The following is a 19985-nucleotide window of genomic DNA, read 5'->3' on the forward strand; positions in this document are numbered from 1 at the left end:
CTCAAACCATATTCAAGCCTCCATATTTGAGCATAGCCCCTGACTAATTCATCGGCAATGATAGTTATAACTTTATAAGGTACATTAATTGAAATAAGGAAGACATTGCTGAACCTGCTTTCTATAGTTGAAATAGGACTAACTACAATGTAAAGTATGTGAGATTAGCTAAAGCCTAATCAAATAAAGGCTCCTTGACAAGATCAACTTTCTCATGAAGAAATTTTAGCACATCCTCTCGTCCTTCCTTTATAAGCAATTGTCTTAACTTGACAAATGTTGAACCTGATGGTCGAGTTCCATTCTCTATCATCTCTTCCATCAAAACACAAGCTTTCATAGCATTTCCCTTTTGGCACAACCCATTGATGAGGACTGAATAAGTGTGCAAACTTGGGACAAACCGTTTTGACTTCATATACTTCCAAATTTCATAGCTATCTCTAGTTCATTTCTCTCAGAGAACATTTTTATCAACATTGTATAGGTATCTGCATCCGGTTCGCAAGACTTAACCATCCGGCGGAAGACCCTAAAAGCTCTGTCAGTCTCTCCCTGGCTTATCAAACCGCTTATGATAACATTGCAGGTCCTTGAATTAGGATCAACACCATTGGATTCCATCTCTTGCAAAACTCGATGAACATTTTTGAATTTGTTTGCTTTACAGAAAGCACCAATTAATGCATTATAAACCACAACATCTGGCTTGAGTCCCCTGCTTTCCATCTCTATGAATGTGTTGATAGCATCTTCAATCCGATTTTCCACCCCATATGTGTGGACCAGGACACTATGAATAAAAGATGTTGCGTTGCAATTGTTAGCATCCATTTCCTTTACTACCTCTTCAGCTTCATCAACTCTTCCGGCTTTGCAAAGAATGTCAACCATTATTCCATATGTGACAATATCCGGATCACATCCCATACAAACCATCTCTCTAAAACACTCTCTTGCTTTCGGAAGATTCGGAGCCCTTCCCCATCCATCAAGCAATATGTATGTCTTATGCTTTCTTAAGAAATTGAAGACACGAGGGAGACACAATAATTGCTATAGCTTTTCATAATGAAGGTTTGGTTCTTGATTCTGACTTGTGAATATTGTTAAAACAATAATCATAGTGCTTAATACAAGTTTGAGATTATATTTGTTTAGTTTGTTGTTCTTAAATCGATAAACCAGGCTGTTGTGGAATGTGGAGTGTTATTTCTCCATGATCCAAATACGCCTGTATATATTGGCTTGTAACATTTCTCGATTATCATCTTCACATATTGACAAGTTGAGCGGCCAATCAAGGTTAATTAATTAAATGTTGATTAAACTGTACAAGTTTAAAAGTTGATGTACATTAGTAAAATGTTTAAAATTATGAATCACACAATATATTTGATAAAGAACCTTGCTTATTATATATGATTCTGTTCTATCAGGTGAGTTCATTTATTCTTCAAACTTATTCATACATGATAAACGATAATAGCAATTGTAATAATGAGATCAGTGCAATACTGTGGTCTTCTAAGCCAGCTAGTAATCAGAGCCCACGAATTCATGTATACAACAAAAATTCACGCATCAGCAGATGGAAACTTGAACTTTTTACAGGAATTCGCTCATATCACTTCCAGCTGGATCAATGAGAAGGAAGAGGAACTATACATTGTGAAAAGACAGAACAGGACCTTACATAACCAAAGACTCCCCTTTAGTCACACATATATAGGGCCTACAAAAAATTATAATAGAGAATAACGAGATATCAGATAATATAATAGAGGAACCAATACTAAACATCTGAATGAATGTTTATAAATCCTGGGTAATTTCTTGGAGAAGGAGGCTCCTTGATCTGTTAATGGTGAGAAAGCAAAAGTAAATATGGTTCTCAAGCTCCTCCAACTGATCCAAAAAGCTTGATTGATTGTCATTCAAGTCCCTAAGAACCTGCCTAAGTATCTCAGACTTTCCATAGTTCCTGACACACACTTGTGCAATGACCCTCCTATGCTCCACCTCATCATGCAGCCTCATCACCATCCTACTCACTGTGTTCAACTCATTTATCACTATATATATCCCTTTTGCTGCCACATCTAGTTGCTCACACAGCCTCTCACAGTAACTTCTCCTAATTCTTCCATTCTTACTATTCTTCCTTTTGAATATTCTCTTTATCAACCAACCAAAAAATCCCCCTAGAATTCCTGGTGCAGCCACCAACCCCACAATGCTGTGAAAACAAAGCACCAATAATGCAACAACTATAGCACTGTGTGCTGTCACAAGACCAATCCCTGCCACCTTCTTGCATATGCTCTTCCATGTTAGTTTCCTCTGAATCTTCACTCTCTTTGATCTCAGCCTATGCAACAGCTCCATGAACCTGCAGTGCAGTTGGTTATGCTAAAGCAATCAGCAAAAGTGCAAAATCCATCCGAGAGATTTAATATGCATTAATGGATTAGTTAAGTGAAAAACACATATACATACTATACATATTGATTTTGTCAAATATCACATCTTGGCTCTAAATCATAATACATGAATTAAGTACTTTACAAGTGTTTTCAAGTACATAGACTGTATCTTCACTTAATCAAAACTTAATTAATTTGTGTTAGACTTTATAGGTATATGTACTGTACCTTTGATGAATGTCGTGGAATTGAATGGACAAAGGGTTGTTCTGCAATGCAAAAGAAGCAAGCTCTCTATAGATAACATCCTTTTGGATTTGTTGTTGTTGGTCTCCATTGTTGTTGCAGTCTTCATCAAGAACCATTTTGCTTATCTTAACAACCCTCTTTATTCTTCCATAAGAGAGTCTCATGGAGTGGAGCCCTTGGAGGATTTGGTCGCAACAATGGCAGGCTTCTAAGCTGGATTCAAAGTAGTTCACAAGGAGATGGTGAACTTTGGTGGTCTCAGCCATGCTTGTTATGTTCTCTTGCCTTGGATCAAGCAAGAACTCTGTGAGGTGCTTGCAGAATGGAAGGGTAGAAGAAGATGAATTATTTGTTGATGGAGAATTGTTATTTGAAGACAATAGTGGTGATCTTCTTATTGTTCTCCCAAGTTGGCCTTGTGCTTTGTTGCATATTTCTATGTATGACTTAGTTCTAAATGCTTCTAAGTATTCTTCATTCACGTTTGCCTTCACACACAAGCTCTCTTGCCCATCACATTCTTTCTCTGATCTACCTGCTTTATACAATTATTATCAGATGAAAGAAGATTAAATTTAAGAATACAATAGAAGAGTTGTTGCATGCAGATGTTATATGTTATGATGATTGATGATTGATTCTGATTACCGGGCGTTGTTCTTGTTAACGTTGGAGTAGGACAACAAAGGGACCAAGTGTGTGTCATCATGGCAAGCGCATCTGAAGCGGAAGAATGAAATCTTGGAAGTGAATATACAAATCTTGTCTATCTAATTAAGTGAATGAATGAAGGAACCATGAGACTAAAATAAAGAATATATATAGAGGGAGATATCTTGTGAGGTGGGGAGAGAGTTTAAGAGGGAAAAGAGAATCCAGTTGGCAGTAAGGAGTACCACAAAATAAATGTTTATGGTTAATGTAATGGCAATTGATGCCATGACTTGGTTCTCAAGTTAGCTAGCGTACCTCACACGTAGACTACACTTGCTCCTCTTACAAGCTCTTTTCAATTATATATCTTTTCCATCCTTTCTATTGGCTATTGCTTTGCAATTACAATTACACACTATTATCCCTAAGTTTCAATGTTTGCGGCCATTGCATGCATATCTATGCATGTGTCTTTGTTTAGAATATATATTTTTATTTAGTAATTGTATAATAATGTGTGGTCTAATGATTTTATTTGTATCTAGTAAAATTTAATAACAGAAATAAAAATGCTCAGCTCCCCAATTAACATCCCATGAATGAAGGGATAGGATAAGAGAAAAATTGTCTGTTAGCGCGATCGTTACATTGAGGCGTAAGAGGCTAACAGCAGATATTTAGTTAGTAACGAACGCGTTTGTGTGTAAGATAGATATATATATAGATAGATGATGATTGATGAAGATCACACATGTCGCTAAGGGAAGATATTAACGTGGGGTCCTATAATTGGACGTCCCTTCAATCGATATCTGTTAGCCACGTTGGGCTACTAATGATTACAAATGTTATTTGCCAATTTGAGCTGATGTTAAAGATTCTCCTTAATTAAGCCCGGACCATGAATTCGTGAAGTACGTTTGTGGTTACAAATCCATACTGATGTATCCATCTATATACTTGACGCAAATTAAAGCAATTAATTAGGGATTGTTGTTTATTCCCAACCATTCAATTCTACTTGATTATGTGATTGGAAAGTTCAAAAACATAATTAGGCACGGATCGGAAGTTGTTACTCGGTTGACCCCCCAACCCTAATAACGAGCTGAGTAGCTGACGAGTTGAGAAAATAGCTTATTATATATTGATAGGCTGATAGCAATGCATATTGTGTGCAAACAAGTGGTTCTTTGTATATTAATTAAGTATTATGAAATTATTAGAAGATCATAATATTTTGAGGAAAGACTATACTATTATGTTTTAATTGAACTTTGATTGGTTGCTTGCTTGCTATCTTCTATGTAAAAGGAGATGGGACCTTGGTAGTTGGTAGTAATGGGATCTTGGCTTCATTTCATCGGTAAAAGATCCTTTTAATACTGAATTGCAAATTATATATTTTAAATCACTAAAAAAAAATGTATTTTAGCCACAAAATTTTAGTGGCAATAATACAATGGCTACTAATTCTTTAATTTTACTCTAACATTAATACCTACTAATTGTCACTAAGGGTCCTTTGAGAAACTCTAGAAGTAATTTTTTTTTAATTTTTAACTTATAAAAAGTAGTAGTATTAATGTCTGGTACAATTTTTAAAGTTAAATTACAATTTTTTAAGAAGCTATTTAGGAATTTATAAAGAAGTTAAAAAAAATGACTTCTCTCATAATACTTCTACTTTTCATCACATTTCTATAAAATAAGCACTTTTATAGTTAAAAATTCAAACACAAAATAACTTATTTATAAGTTACTTTTAACAGAGTCATTTATTGTTTAAGTTATTTTATCAAAAAGAACTTAATTAAGTTGGTTACCCAAACTGGGCCTAAAACCTTTTAATGGCGAAGCATAAGACGGTTAATGTCTAATTGCCGATAAATGTATTAGCGGCTATTTTTATTGCCGTTAAAAGTAAAATAAATGAACACTAAAAGTGATTTTTCTTGTAGTGAATAAAAAGATCTAAATACATGCTAGCTTAGCACTAGCTACCTCTTTTATTTATTTATTTATTTATTTTTGACGGGATTCTATTATTCTTAGCTACTTCAATCAATGACGTTGCTTATTTAACGATTAAAGCTATATCAAATAAATAAATAAATAAACAGGGTTAGTCATAATTTTAATTTTGCCATCAACCTTAAGTTTGGTCACTCTTCACGCCAAGCAAACCTTCGGGTTAGGACGCGCTCAATGATATTTAATTTTTCCAAACGAAAATATCTAATGATACAGGGAACCTATATATATAACTGAGTATAGTATACAGTGTGCTGATCAAATTTTCCCCATCTTATAAAAGCATACATATATAATAAAAATAGTGCAAAGCAAAATGAATATATTCATGGTACGAAACCAATATTGTTATGACTTGTTGAATAATTATGGAATTAATACTGAAACAAGCTAATTAAGGAAGAGTAAAAATAGCAGAAGCTAAGGTATCATATTAGTTATTAGAGGTGGCAGCACCGATGTCAATGACGAAACGGTAGCGGACATCATTGTTAGCAAGACGTTGAAGAGCTTCGTTGATTCTGTCTGGAGTGATTAATTCAATGTCACATGTGATGTTGTGCTTCCCACAAACGTCCAACATTTCCTGGGTTTCTTTTATTCCTCCTATGATCCCACCTTTGATTGATCTCTTCCCTGTATACATATTAATTGAATTTAATTTTAATGTGATTATTATTAGCAAGGAAAGGGCAATTAGAGAGATTGATTGATGTTACCAAAGATCAATGGAAATGCGGGCAATTGGAATGGCTTATCGGGTGCACCCACAATAAACAAAGTGCCATTAACTTTGAGCAATTCCAAAAGGGGCAAAAGAGAGTGCTCAGCTGAAACAGTGTCCAAAATGAAATCAAGGCTTCTCTTGGCACCCTGCATTTGCTTGGGGTTGGAACTCACTATGAAATGGTCGGCTCCCAAACGCTCCTTAGCCTCCACCTCTTTGGAAGGAGAAGTGCTTATGACAGTGACATGGTGTCCAAAGGCCTTGGCAAACTTGACAGCCACGTGTCCAAGACCACCCAAGCCCACAATGCCAATGCTTTTCCCTCGCGATTCAACCAAACCGTGGTCTTTCAAGGGACTGAACACCGTCACTCCAGCACACAGCAGTGGTGCCGTTGCGTCCATTGGCAGATTCTCCGGCACATGTACCACGTATCTTAACACAAATAATTAATGAAAAAGTATAGGTAAACAATGAAAATATTAAACAATGTAAACAATAAATATATCGGATGTTCATTTTACTAATGTACGGATGATTATTTTAATATTAAAATTTAAAAGGTTAATTTGGAGGTGTAATATATTTTTATTTGATTCGTAGTTGTTCATATTATTCAACAAAGTCATTGTCCCCTAACATTTTCCATAATTAAGTCATCTTCTCTTTCTTAATAATAACCAGCAATAGGATAATATATTTTTGAAAGAAAGCGTGGAACATGTGGAGTAATACCTGTAATCAGCGACCAGCATTTTTGAGTAGCCACCATAAGTGATGCTACCATCCCAGAAAACTCCATTGTAAGTGAACTCAAGTTTGTCGCAGTAGTTCTCCTGATCGGACTTGCAATACTCACATTCCAAGCATGTTGCTGCCAAACACCCCACTCCTACTCTGTCTCCTTCTTTGAATCCCTTCACTTCCCTCCCCACCTTGCTTACCACCCCAACGATCTCGTGCCCCGGAACAACCGGGTACCTTGTGATTCCCCATTCATTTTTCACGTAGTGAATGTCCGTGTGGCAAATCCCGCAGTACAAGATCTCTATGCTCACGTCATTAACACCGTTCTCTCTGCACAACAAACTAACTAATTAGCTACAAATCCAAATACATTCAAAGTATGTATTATATATGTATATACCTTCTTTTGAAAGTGTAGGGGGTTATGTTGCCAGAAGAATCATGAGCAGCCCATCCAGAAACTGTTTGTGTGTGATTGGGTGTGGTCTCAGCCATGATCCAAGAATGAATTCCTGATCTACTTGTTTCTACTGATGATGTGGTAGTTGGCCACACTGCTCCCACATTTATTTATAGACCAAAACTGTAGTACTAGATCTCATATCTTCCCAGAAATGCCCTTGATATTTTTGTTTCTCAATTAAGTACCACTCATTTTCAATTTAATACTAATAAAATAATAAGTGAATGAATCTTAAAAATAAAAAAATACTATTCCTCTTTTATTCCTAGTATTCTCTAACTAAATCTTTAATTTTTTCCTAACAAATATAATAATAAATAAAAAATAATTTAATTAATATATACTTTAAAAACACTTACTAAAATTACTAATTAAAAAAAGAAAAAGTATATAAAAATAAAAGCTAATCAGCCAAAAAAGTAAACAACTTAACTAATTTATAATTATATTTAATTAATTTTATTTATTTTTAATTTATAATATTTGATATTAACTACTTCTCACTCCCAAATTAAAATTTTGAATGATACGTTGGAGAAATAAGAATAGGAATCATGGAACTTTCAACAATCCCGATTCTTAGTATATAAAAAAATTCATAAAATATCTTAGCATGAAAAAAAAAACATTCTGATACTTAATAGAAGAAACATCTTAATGCCTAGTATAAATACTATCCACGTAGAGATTTTAAATTCATCCAGAGGCATTTGGCTAATTTTTAGCTGATATCCTCTTGATTTCCTAGCATTGTTATTAAAAAAATTTATAAAAAAAAAAATACATACAAAAGGGTAATCGCCATCACCAACCACCTTTGATGAGGATGTCTCCATTAAACTTCGTAGTTAGCATAATACTAATTGTTTTAGTCATATTGGCTATGTAAAGTTGAATGGTCTATTGAACTAAATAGTTGACCGGAAACTGCCCAGAAATTTTTGAACGGTGACTACTGACTAGTGTGACGAGGAAAGTGCAGTCCATACATGATAATGAGTTGACTTCTATAATTAAATCTTCTACACTTCTGCCGCTATTAATTGCACACATACATATGCTATTTGCTCTAAATCCTAAATTAACTAAAAAATAACAGTAATATATATATCAAATAAAAGTTAAAAGTTAAAACACACGATACGATTTTCTCAAAAAGAATACCCATCTAGTAGAGGTTTCAGTTCTTGACGATGTGAATATATAATTTTGTTTTCTTTTGTGCTTTTTTGGAATGAGCCTCTTTTAGAAAAGAAACATGTTAGACAAATTTTCGGTAGTTACTAGTTAGTGCGTGTTGCTGATTTTCATGGATGCATGTGGAGCTGTATTACTCGATAAACTTACGGTTGGTGGCGAGATACTGATTCCTATTACCTCAATGTTAATTATATAAACAATTCTAAACAAATAATTTTATTACACAACTATATATTACTTTATACATATATTTCATTTGAAAAAATAAATATTAATTTCAGATTATTATCAAATGTTAATTACAAATAAAACTCTTAAAATAAACATATACAATAATGTCATTAGATTTGTAATTTGTTTGATGAAATTGTATATATAGCACTTTGTTCAGATTATTAAGTCATAAACATTAAACATATATCATATACTACCTTCTCTTTACGTTTCTTATTCACTTTAACTAAATATACAATTATTAAAAAAACTTGAAATATAATTAAGAATCATTTTAAAATACTATATATATTTAAAGTGAAAAAAGAAAGTATTAATTTTCTGTAGTTCATATCTTCCATACCTATGATAAGGACATTTTGAAGGATCAAGCATATCATAATGCCAAATGAAATGCTCAATTGAAGACAATTATAAATACAAGAAATTTCCTTGAAGTGGCCAATAACTTTTCGGTTGTTAAACTTGGTCCCAGCTGCTGGGTCAAAGTTACGACAGAAATTAAGGGGTTAGATTAGTTTTGGTTTACATTATTTTTAGCCTTTTAATTATATTTATTTTAAGTGTAAAATTTGATGATGTATTTTTTGGCTATTTTTTTTTAGTAACAGAGAATGAGTATTTGTTATGTTCAATTATAGATTAGTAGTGTGTTTTTTATTAAGATTTTTTAAAAATTAAAATTGCAAATTAGAATCGAGTGTTCGATTTATGACAAAGTGAATTTAAATTCAGGGAGAAATAAAACTAAGCCTTGGCTTTGTGCATGGTAAATTTGTTTATTTTAAAAAGGAAACAAATTGGTGGTTAAATTTTGCAAAAAAATAAAATAAAATTTAAAAACCCAAATCTAATAATAGGTCCTGTGAAAAAATTTAAAAAAAATTTCAGAAAATCCAAATTTAAAGGTAGGCTTTATGAAAAAAAAATATTTAAAAAATTTAAAAAACTCAAATTTAAGGATCCAATTTGTGATTCTCTAAATCTGACTCTTCATTTGTTTGTCGTTATCTTTTACATCTAGAAATATCACACCCAATTCTAATATAAGTGGAAAATAACATTCCGTCTCTAATATGAAAATTAAACAGCAGTATTTTTTATTATTATATATTATTTACATTTTTTTTCAATTTTTATTTTATTTTTTTAAATTTCATTTTCAATTGGATACGGATGATCCAAATCGATCTAACTCGGATTTAACTTATTTGGATTCACTTACAAAAAATCTTAAATTTAAATCAATCCAAATCCAATAAAATTTAATCAATTTAATTTTCATTATTATCCAAATTCAAACCAAGTAACCAACCCACCCCGTGAATGTCCTACCTGCGTCAACCACTAAATGAGGCCCTTTAATTCCTGACTTCATGTTGTGTTGTTCTTTATTTTCATGACTGGACTCCAGCTCTCTAAATTTAATTTGGTACATCCATTATTGCACCATCTATTGGGGCCAGGAGTTGTTGTAAATCTAACTTTTATTTATTTATTTATTCTCCTCTTCTAATTTCAAGACGTGTGAAAATAGTTCTTCAGTTCCCACCATATTTATTCTAGTGTTGTAGAAGAAAAAAAGTGGATGTAAATTGAAAATTAAAAAAACAAGAATTTAACTAATTTGAATTAATGGAGCGAAATTTATTTATTTGCTTAAGTAAGTATTAGAGATTAACTTTTTAAATAAAAAGTAAAATACTATTATAATTTTTAATATATTTAAATTAAATCTTAATTTTGTCTCTAATTTTTAATATATTTGGGTTGCGTTTCCTTTTTAATTTTTATTTTTTAGTATTTTAGTTAAGATTAGAGGTGAGCACGGATAGCGGATATCCGATTACCCATTTGAATCCGAATCGAACCAATTAAATTGGTTCTGGAACCAATGGATAATCGGTTCTAATCCAAACCAAACCGATGATCTTTGTTAGTAATTGGTTCACATATCGATTCTAGAGATACGGAACCCGAACCAACTCGCAAACCCGATCATATATTAATTAAATAAAAAATAAAAAAATATATATGACTTTTTTATTAGACAAAAATTATCACTATTAATATACTTGGATTTTAATGAGTTTAGTTTTTAATGTATTTGGTATTTAACATGTTTGGATTATTTCTATTGATGTTACATGTTTATTGTACTTGTTGAATTTTTAAGATAAAAATTTAGTTTTTTTTTTAATGAATTTCAAAGTCATTGAGTACCCAATTACTCGAACCGAACTAATCCGTTCTTAATCGGTTTGGTTTGGTTCGAATACATGTACAAAAAAATACAAATTCAAATTAAACTAAACCAATAACATTTTGATCGGTTCGATTCTAATTTTATCATAAATCCGAACCAACCGATCCGTGCTCACCCTAGACGGGCTTTCATTTGAGGCAATCTTGTTTTAGGCATTTCAACATGCCGTTGACGTCAAGACCAAAAGAAAAAAATGCTGTTGACGACTTGACGTTTTGAGGATTAGATGAGGCAGATAAAAAATATGGGCTTCAACACTGCATCAAGGAGCCCAACCATTCTTTAGTTCTTTCAATGAAATTCTATTCTATTTCATAAATAACAATCCAATTAATTAAAACTAAACCAAAAAAAAAGAAAACTAAACCAAAAAAAAAAAAACAATCCAATTAATTTTTTGGCACTCAAACTCAGTGAAACAAGTAACAACTACAAACAATCCCTAGACTGTATAGTGTTGTGGCAGATCCATAAACAATCTACAGAGGAGCCCAAATTCAATTAACTGTATTGCAAATTTGCAATCTAATCAATTGTCAAATAATATAAAATAAAATTTAACTATTTTATATTTTTATGTTACAATCTAAAATATCATTTTTATATGAATTTGTAATATTATAAAAATTTTATTATATAATAATTGATCTTAATAAATAAAAAATAATTTATATTTTTGTATATTTGTTAATTTTAAAATAAAAAATTATATTTATTCTTTAAAATATTATATATTAAAAATATTAATTTATTTATATACTAATGTATTTTATATTTATTAAAGTCTTTTTCTTTTATAGCGTCTTCAATTTTTATTTAATGAAATTTAAAGATTTATAAGAAGTGACATATTCAATGTGTATACAGTTATTGAGTTTATGTTATACATATCTCAAATATGCATACCTTTTTTGAGAAGAGGAATTATAATTTATGTCTTGCTTTTTATTTAAAGGAGAAAAGATAAACTTAAAACTAAAAGAGAATATGAACAAATCAAAATTAAAATTTTCAAGATATTCAATCCATCTAAATTTCGGATTATATTTCAACTTTCTGTACCTCATTTTTATCTGAGAGTTTATCTTTTTCTTTTTGGTTCTCCTTTCCAGGAGATAATTATGTGTTTATCTTTTATCTCATTGTTATTTGTAAGTTTATATTTGTTTTATGGTTTATCTTCTTATTTTTCTTATCTAATAATTTGTTTAATCTTGCCCATATTCCCAAAATCACCTGTGATCTTTCACAATTAAGAGCATTGATATGCACTTTTTCCAGCTATATAAATTGTCTGATAATAATAATAATAATAATAATTAATTTCTCGAACCTCATTATATTAAGCAATTAAATCTATAAATGTTAAAATATTAATTTTAATGTATTGATCATAAAAATATTTTATATAATTAATATAAACAATATTTATTTTTATGATATAAAATATTTTATATAATTGTATGTATGTATAAAATTATTATACACAAAAAGATATTAAAATTAAATTAAATTTTTAAATCTCAAATTACGTGAAAAAGGAGAAAAACGAAAACAATAAGTAGGTTTGATTGGGAATAGATCTTTTCAATTGTTAAAAAAAATTAAGAGTGTAAAGTGTGATTTTTAGTTATTTATTATTTTTTTTTTTTCATATTTATTATTGATCACACTTATAAAATTAATGATAAAAGATTATATTTTACTCTTTTAATTGTAAAAAAAAATTGAGAGGATCGATTCCGGATTTGATTAGCTTATTAAGCATGACTAAAACTGGGGGGTGATAAATTAAACAGAGGGTACGGTGAGACATAAATAGGTTTTTGATAACACTAACACTTTGTTTGTTGTGTGTTGCTTGTGGTGGTGTTGTTGAGCCGCAAAGCAGAGCAAAACAAAACAAAGAAGGGGCAGAGAGAGAAAGAGAGAGATCGCAGGTTTTTTGTGCTGTGACTTGAGAAGACTGAAGAGAGATTGCAGTGTTTTTATTTTCATATTCTACCTTCTATCATAACCCCCAAAGTTCTTCGCCTAGACACAAACCTTGATTATTTTATTTTTATAATTTTTTTTCTTTTTTCCTTAGGTTTACTTTTTTTTCTGATTTATTATTTATTTGATCCTCTCGTTGGGTTCTTCTATTATACTGATCACAATCACAATCTCCGCACTTTCTTAGTTTCACTTTGTAAAAGAATAAAATAAAAAGAATACAGAAATTTGAGGAGAACTAGAAACCCTAATTGGCAATGGTTAACACAACGGAATCTTCCTCTAACCACCACTCCCCGCCGATGACGGCGGTGCCACCTGAATCCGACAGCCCCAAGTTCCCGCGAAAAAATCTCCCTTCTCCATGGGCTCAGGTTGTCCGCGGCGCCGAGCCTGAATCCACTGCCGGGACTCCCCAATCGCCGCCGCCACCGCCACCATCGTCTGCCTCCTCCTCCTCCTCCCTTGCTGCCAGCGTCGCGTCAGTCCCGGAGCAGCTGCCTTCTTCAGATTCCTCCTCCCCAAAGGCAGTAGCTGTCTCGCCGCCGGTGGACAACAGGAGTGTTGTGGCAGCTCCTCCCGATAGCTCCGATGGCGGTGAGGGCAATGCGGGTAGGTCTAAGAAACCCGCTTGGAACAAGCCTTCAAACGGCGTCGTATCTGAGGCCGGTCTTGTGATGGGAGGGTCATGGCCTGCTCTGTCTGAATCTACCAAAGGGACTCCCAAATTGGCGGCTGAACCATCTTCCAAGACTGCCTTAGATGCATCGCTCTCCACATCTCAGGTTTGATTCCAATCCATGCCCTGATTCTATTGAATGTTGATCATTGAAACCAAGAAGATTCCCTTTGATCTTTTCATGCTTCCCGTCTTAGATGCCAACTTAGATTTAGTTACTATGTGTGCGAAACAGCTGATAATAAAATCATACTGATATAAGAGAAGCAAACACAAAGCAGATATGGTGAATCCTACATGTGACTACATAGTTTAGAATATGGGTACAATTGAAAAGGGGAAAAATTTTAGTGTATGGATGATGTGGTCATAGGGTTTGTCATGTAAAGACAATTAAGATTGTTTCTTGTTTTATTAAGTGTTATGCCATTCTCTGGTAAGTATAAGTATATTTCTCATAAACAAGGGGTTTATATGTATTTACACGCTAAGAATGGTAGCTACTAAGTATTATATGCTTGTGTGACCTTGCTATTGTTCTGTAGGGTCCTGTAACTTCGAACTCTCCCCAAAGACAAGCTACTAGCCATGCAAAACCCAACTCTGCAACAACTTATAACATACCTAATAGGCAAAGACCAATGAAGCGTGGAGGTGGCAGCAGCGTTGGGTCTGGTCCTTCTTCAAGCGGCTTTCCCAATGTTGCGCCACCTCCACCGCCCTTTCCTGTATACCCAGTTCCTGCACCTGCAATTGGTTACGGTAATGTCATGCCGGGAGCTCCAGACCATTCTCCAAGAGATCATTATCGTCGTAATACCTGGGATGCAAGACCACCTGTTGGGAATTTTGTGCCTCCAATGACTGAACATCGGGGTTCATCTCGCCGGGGTAATTTTGGGTCCCATCCTAGGGGAGATGGCTCCTATCATAATAATTATGGTAGTAGGCGTGATCATGATCGTGCCAATTATGGGAATGCTAGAGATGCTCATGTACACCAACCAGGGGGAATATTGAGGCACCCACCACCGAATGCTCCTTCATTTGTTAACCCTGCACATGTTGGATCCTCACCCTATGCTAACCACATGGGCTTCCATGGTCCAGGTGAGTGTTATCTCCCTTTCTAGATGTGTTACTGATAACTGATTTGTTACTAACGCTCCTTTATTTCCACTTCAGACTTATTATATGTTTCACCAGTACAAGTAGATCCCATGAGGAGCATGCCATTCTTTCCTTCCACTCCTACTCCTCCTTCTCCTCCTCCTCCTCCTACGATGTTCTTCCATGCAGAAACTTCTTCTCCTCTTAACAATATGATTATCAAGCAAATTGAATACTACTTTAGGTGAATTTATTTGGATGTCTATCTGTTATTTTGTTAAGAAGCTTTTGACAGTTTAATACTTTATTTATGCTTCTTTTTTTTTAATTTTTTTTGCAGTGATGCTAATTTAGTAAAAGATGAATATTTAAGGTCCAACATGGATGAACAGGGTTGGGTTCCCATTACGTTGATAGCAAACTTTCCTCGCGTAAGTTGATTGTGGCTTAATAATAAGCAATACTTCATGCATCTTTCTTGTAGGGAATTTGAATATATGCTTACATCTTATAAGTTGGTTTTTGAATGGTAAGTAAGATTTATAGATATTGGTGAGTAAATCTTAGTAACTGAAACGGTTTGCATGTATGTGAATGGAATAATATTCTGTTTTACTATGTTAATTGTTAGTCGGCCTAACATTTTCTGTTGTAAGTTTGTTATATACCTAGGATCTATGCCTTGGTGTCTTTTCACCTAGTAAGTATGTATTTCCTTTTATTTGTATGATTTTGTTGTTCTTGGCTTCTTGCCAAATATATATCGAGTCATAATTGAAGTAGTACCACTAGTACCACTCCATCTGGCTGGAGTGGTATTAGCAAATAGGAGTTGTTTATTTGAAATTTAGATGTACTATATTCTCTTGTACTGCATGATTGATGGTCTGAAATCCCATTCGTAAATTTTTAATAGAGTAATGCTACACATCCAAGTCTTTTTATGAACCAAGTTAAACAAAAAGAGTTGGATGTGTAGCATTATTCTTTTTAATACTCTTCAAATGTTGCTTGTGCAAAACCTCAAATTTTAGATTTCTCATTATCCTTTTGGTTGATCTTTTTGTTGGAATCTCTGTAATGAACATACATGATGTTACAGTGTTATGATGGATGGAACCCTTAAGTTTTCTTTACATATATTTGAAATCGTTTAATTTTTTTTTTGGGAGGGGGAGGGGGTTGGAGGAAACTAATTCCATTCTCCATTGGGTGAAAGATTCATCCTATGAGTATAGAGTAATTTTGGTTAGGCCCTAATTGCAACATTGCCATTTTGATTCATAAACAATGAGGTTAAAAATAGATTTTATTGTAGTGAATGAATATTTTGTTCATTTATACTCTGCTTTAATACTATTCACTAATATTTTGTTATTACAAAGCAAATTTCTTACCTTTTTCCTGATTCTCATGGTGCAATAATTGTAAGTTTCAGCTTCAGCGCCTAATTTTGCGATGACATATTTTTCTTAAATATCAAACACCTTAGCTGTGGTTTTGTATTGTATGAAATGTTTTTAACAGGTTAAAAATTTAACAAGTAACATCCCATTGATACTGGATTCATTAAGAGGTTCAGCTATTGTTGAAGTGCAAGTAAGTTCCTAATATCTTATGTCAAATTTATTAGTGGATCTATTCACCAATATTGGTAAGAGTATATTTTTGTCCCTTTGATAACTTGCATAACTTGCAGGGTGACAAGCTAAGGAGGCATAATGAGTGGATGAGATGGCTGCCAGCTGCTCATCTTCGGTCAGATTCCAGTTCAATATCTACTGGTGGACCAAATTTCAATAACCTTGCAGCTAATTTTCAAACAATCACCTTGGAAGAAGCAGCTAAAATTGAAGGTACAGTCGAGTCGTCTGGTGTTACTCAAATCTCAAATGGTGATGATTCTGCTGCTCTTGTCAACAAGAATTAGAACTGTACCTACATAATCTACCCCACTCTAAATTTCTTAGCCTTGTCTGGCTTCTAGTATCCAGCATTGCAATATCTGATTTTTGGCATTTTCTTCTTCAATGCCCCTCTCTCCCTTTTTTTTTTCTTTGAGGTGATGGGAACAGAGGTTGCATGGAAGTTAATCCTTCCTACGGTTGCTGAGTTCGATTTTGATCGTAATTGAGTTTGAGTTGTGGAAACAAATAAAAATTGTTCACAATTGTTACGATCTAAAGTTAAAAGATTATGAAATTGGACAGACAAATTGAGAATTTTGATTGAGGCATATTTAATGTTATTGATTTATGGTGGCATGTGTGGATATCTCATTGGATGGTTACTATGTAAATTTGTTTTAAGTTATTTAATGAGGCAACTACTCCCGTGAAGATACCAAAAATATCTTCTTATGATGATTCTTGTCTAAAAAGTGTGACTTATTTGTTTAGCAACACTTTAAATAAAGGTAATATTTTTATTTCAAATAAAATCAAGTCCTATAACCTATCATCTAATGGTTAAAATGAAGTATCTTTATATGATGACAATAATAAAATCTTGATGGAGTAGCCATTATTTACTGAAGAGTGTCTTATGTTTGATTTGATCTTTGAATTGAAGAGGGTTTTATGTTTTATTTGATCTTTGATATGTTTACATAAAAACATGTATTCTCTAATTAAATTAACACAATCAAACTCGAAAGCCTCTGGGATTTTCATAAAGCAGTGGGATCGATCAAGATATGCTCGTAATGCTTCTTAAATCCCCAAACCCCACGCTAATTGCGTGAAACATTTATTATATTATTTTATTTGTTGTATAAAAAACAATGAAGATTATGTGATGAAGTTGTTGCAATGTTCACACACTACTGACTACACATCTTGTCTTAATAGTTACTAAAATGATAAAGTATATTTTTTGTTCCTGAAATTTGATAAAAGTTTTAAAAATACTCCTAAATTTTATTTTGTTTTAATTTTATTCCAGAAGTTTTCGATTTGCATTAAATATACCCTTGATGGTTAATTTTTCAAAAAATTTAAGTCCAATTCAACAACAATTTCATAAGAACAACCCTTAACACAAACAAATTAAACATAATTTTCTTGTATTATTGTTAGATTGGTCTTAAATTTTTTGAAAATTTAGCCATCGAGAATATATTTGATACAAATTGAAAACTTTTGGGACAAAATTAAAATAAAATAAAACTTAGAGGTATTTTTGAAACTTTTACCAAACTTCAGAGACGAAAAGTATACTTTACCCTTACTAATAATATACCTATATTATATATGTGGGAATTTTTCCATAAGAAAATCTTCCGAGAAATCCCTTCCATAAGGTGGAAAATTGCTCTTGGTTAATGTTGCAACTTGCAAGTTAGTAGCAAGGATCGAGTCTGCAAATGCAAAGTAGTAACTAGTAAACGAAAAGTCAAAAACTACTAATCTCGCTAATGTATATCTCTAAGGAGAAGTGATACATCTCCTTTTTCCTTGTCTTATGGTATTGTGCCTTGGTTCTCTCATCTTAAATAGTAGTAATTATGAACTTGATTGTCAACTACGAATTTAATGTAGGTTCATATATTATTAATGACTCTCACTTTTATACAGTGCTAATTCCATGGAGAAATGGTATGGTAATTCATATTTTTTATACTCAACTAACTCATTGGTAAAAGTAGAAAACACTACATGCACCGGGGGTAGAAATGGAAAAGTTCCACCAAAAAGAAATTAATCAAACTTTATTACAATGAAGTAGATTAATGAATTGGTAAAGTTATCTTCATGTTTTTCCTCTGTAACTTCTTTTAGCATTGCCAAGGATTGTCAGCTGATTTTGGAATTACTATTTTTTCTATTAATGAAATTACTATCTTGGATAAAAAAATAAATAGAAAATACTAACAAAAAAATAGCATAAATTTTATTTATACTTATTTGATGACATGAGTTGGTGTATAAGTATAAAAATATAAATGAGCCTATTATTTTCTTAGGTTGATAACTGGGTTTACAATTCACTAAAAAAAATAAAAACTTCTCATTTAAAGATTCAATTAAATATACAAAAAATTATTTGGTTTCATTACATACTACTATTTATTTTGCTAACAAGAAATTCTATGATTCTTTATGGAGTATAAAATTTTACTCTATAATTATGATAAGGTCGTCGTTCATTTTTTATTATATACTTTTTCATTCTTCTTTAATTATTTTGTGGTAGTTAATTAAAGTAGAGAAAGAATCACTATTTCTCCTATAAGAATATAATTGAAAACATTGCAAGTTGACAATTATGATCTCTGCATAATTATCAACTCGAGGAAAAATGTTAGTTGGGTTGATATTTATAGAATCTCTTCATTTCACGCTTAATGTCAATCTTATGAGAGGCAGATTATTATATTATTACTAGAAGGATCAATTAAAATAGATTGGATTGAGGCAAACTTGAGTGATGATAATTATTCTTCGTCTCACAATAATATCTTTTTGCAATATTATATAGGAACAATTTTTGATATGCCATATTAATATTTTGTTTTAGCGTCCAACAAAATTACTCAATTCCACATCGTCCAATGGGACTAAAAAAAAAAGTCGAAAATAGACCACCATTTTAATAATAATTCACATAATTATTAAAATAGTTCATACATGAGATTAGATATATGTAAGATTAGTATATATAATAAAAAAATTTGTGATATTTTTGTGTAATGATCATATAGTTAATTTATATGTAAATAATTTATTTTTATAATATGATTTATTGCATAATTTTTTTCTCTTCGAATGATTACGTTAAAGAATTTAAGATATATCTAGGACAATAAACACACTATTGAAAAGAATATATGAAAAACCGATTTTTTAATTTTAGTAGGCAAACAATAATGAAGTTTAATAAGTAAATTAATCACATAAGGAAAAAATATGAGAGATTATTCTTTAAATCGCAAAAAGTAAAGTTATTATTTTTACACTCATTACAACTTTTATAAAAAGGATTTTAAATAAATAGATAGTATTATTTATGTACAATATACATATTATCAATAATTTCAAACGAAATTAATTTATATTCATATAGCCACCAAAAAACATTATATTAATAAGGCACTGGAATGAAACGAATTATATCCTATTTTAAACTCAGCGTAATAGAAAATTTAACATTAAAAACATTAATATTCGTATAATATTACATTTAAAAGGTATATATTATGG

General features: G+C 32.0%; 3 protein-coding genes and 1 pseudogene across 4 annotated transcripts; 1 reads left to right on the forward strand and 3 right to left on the reverse strand.

Moving 5' to 3' along the window:
- Positions 1-175: 175 nt before the first annotated feature.
- LOC107646232 (uncharacterized) lies at positions 176-1562 on the reverse strand (annotated as a pseudogene).
- On the reverse strand, positions 1502-3569 carry LOC107645325 (UPF0496 protein At1g20180). 2 transcript variants are annotated; one of them, XM_016349329.3, is made up of 3 exons: positions 3324-3569; positions 2655-3210; positions 1502-2392 (listed from the first exon to the last, which is right to left on the reverse strand). In XM_016349329.3, exons 1-3 carry the CDS (start codon positions 3382-3384, stop codon positions 1816-1818), a joined length of 1194 nt encoding a protein of 397 aa, XP_016204815.1. In that variant the 5' UTR covers positions 3385-3569; the 3' UTR covers positions 1502-1815. The 2 variants fall into 2 exon arrangements, with proteins under 2 accessions (XP_016204815.1, XP_016204814.1); XM_016349328.3 differs by having other exon boundaries at positions 2655-3213; positions 3324-3521.
- Positions 3570-5615: 2046 nt separating this feature from the next.
- Positions 5616-7475, reverse strand: LOC107645326 (putative cinnamyl alcohol dehydrogenase 6). Its single transcript, XM_016349330.3, has 4 exons — positions 7238-7475; positions 6826-7167; positions 6083-6525; positions 5616-5999 (listed from the first exon to the last, which is right to left on the reverse strand). The coding sequence occupies exons 1-4, from the start codon at positions 7330-7332 to the stop codon at positions 5797-5799; spliced, it is 1083 nt and encodes a 360-aa protein (XP_016204816.1). The 5' UTR covers positions 7333-7475; the 3' UTR covers positions 5616-5796.
- A 5313-nt stretch (positions 7476-12788) lies between these two features.
- LOC107645324 (la-related protein 1C) lies at positions 12789-17048 on the forward strand. The gene is made up of 6 exons (XM_016349327.3): positions 12789-13780; positions 14220-14784; positions 14860-15028; positions 15125-15215; positions 16312-16383; positions 16484-17048. Exons 1-6 carry the CDS (start codon positions 13253-13255, stop codon positions 16712-16714), a joined length of 1656 nt encoding a protein of 551 aa, XP_016204813.1. The 5' UTR covers positions 12789-13252; the 3' UTR covers positions 16715-17048.
- The last annotated feature ends 2937 nt before the right edge of the window (positions 17049-19985 follow it).

This window comes from Arachis ipaensis, chromosome B6, assembly GCF_059453495.1.
Source record: "Arachis ipaensis isolate K30076 ecotype BB chromosome B6, ASM5945349v1, whole genome shotgun sequence".
NCBI classification, from domain to species: Eukaryota; Viridiplantae; Streptophyta; class Magnoliopsida; order Fabales; family Fabaceae; genus Arachis; species Arachis ipaensis.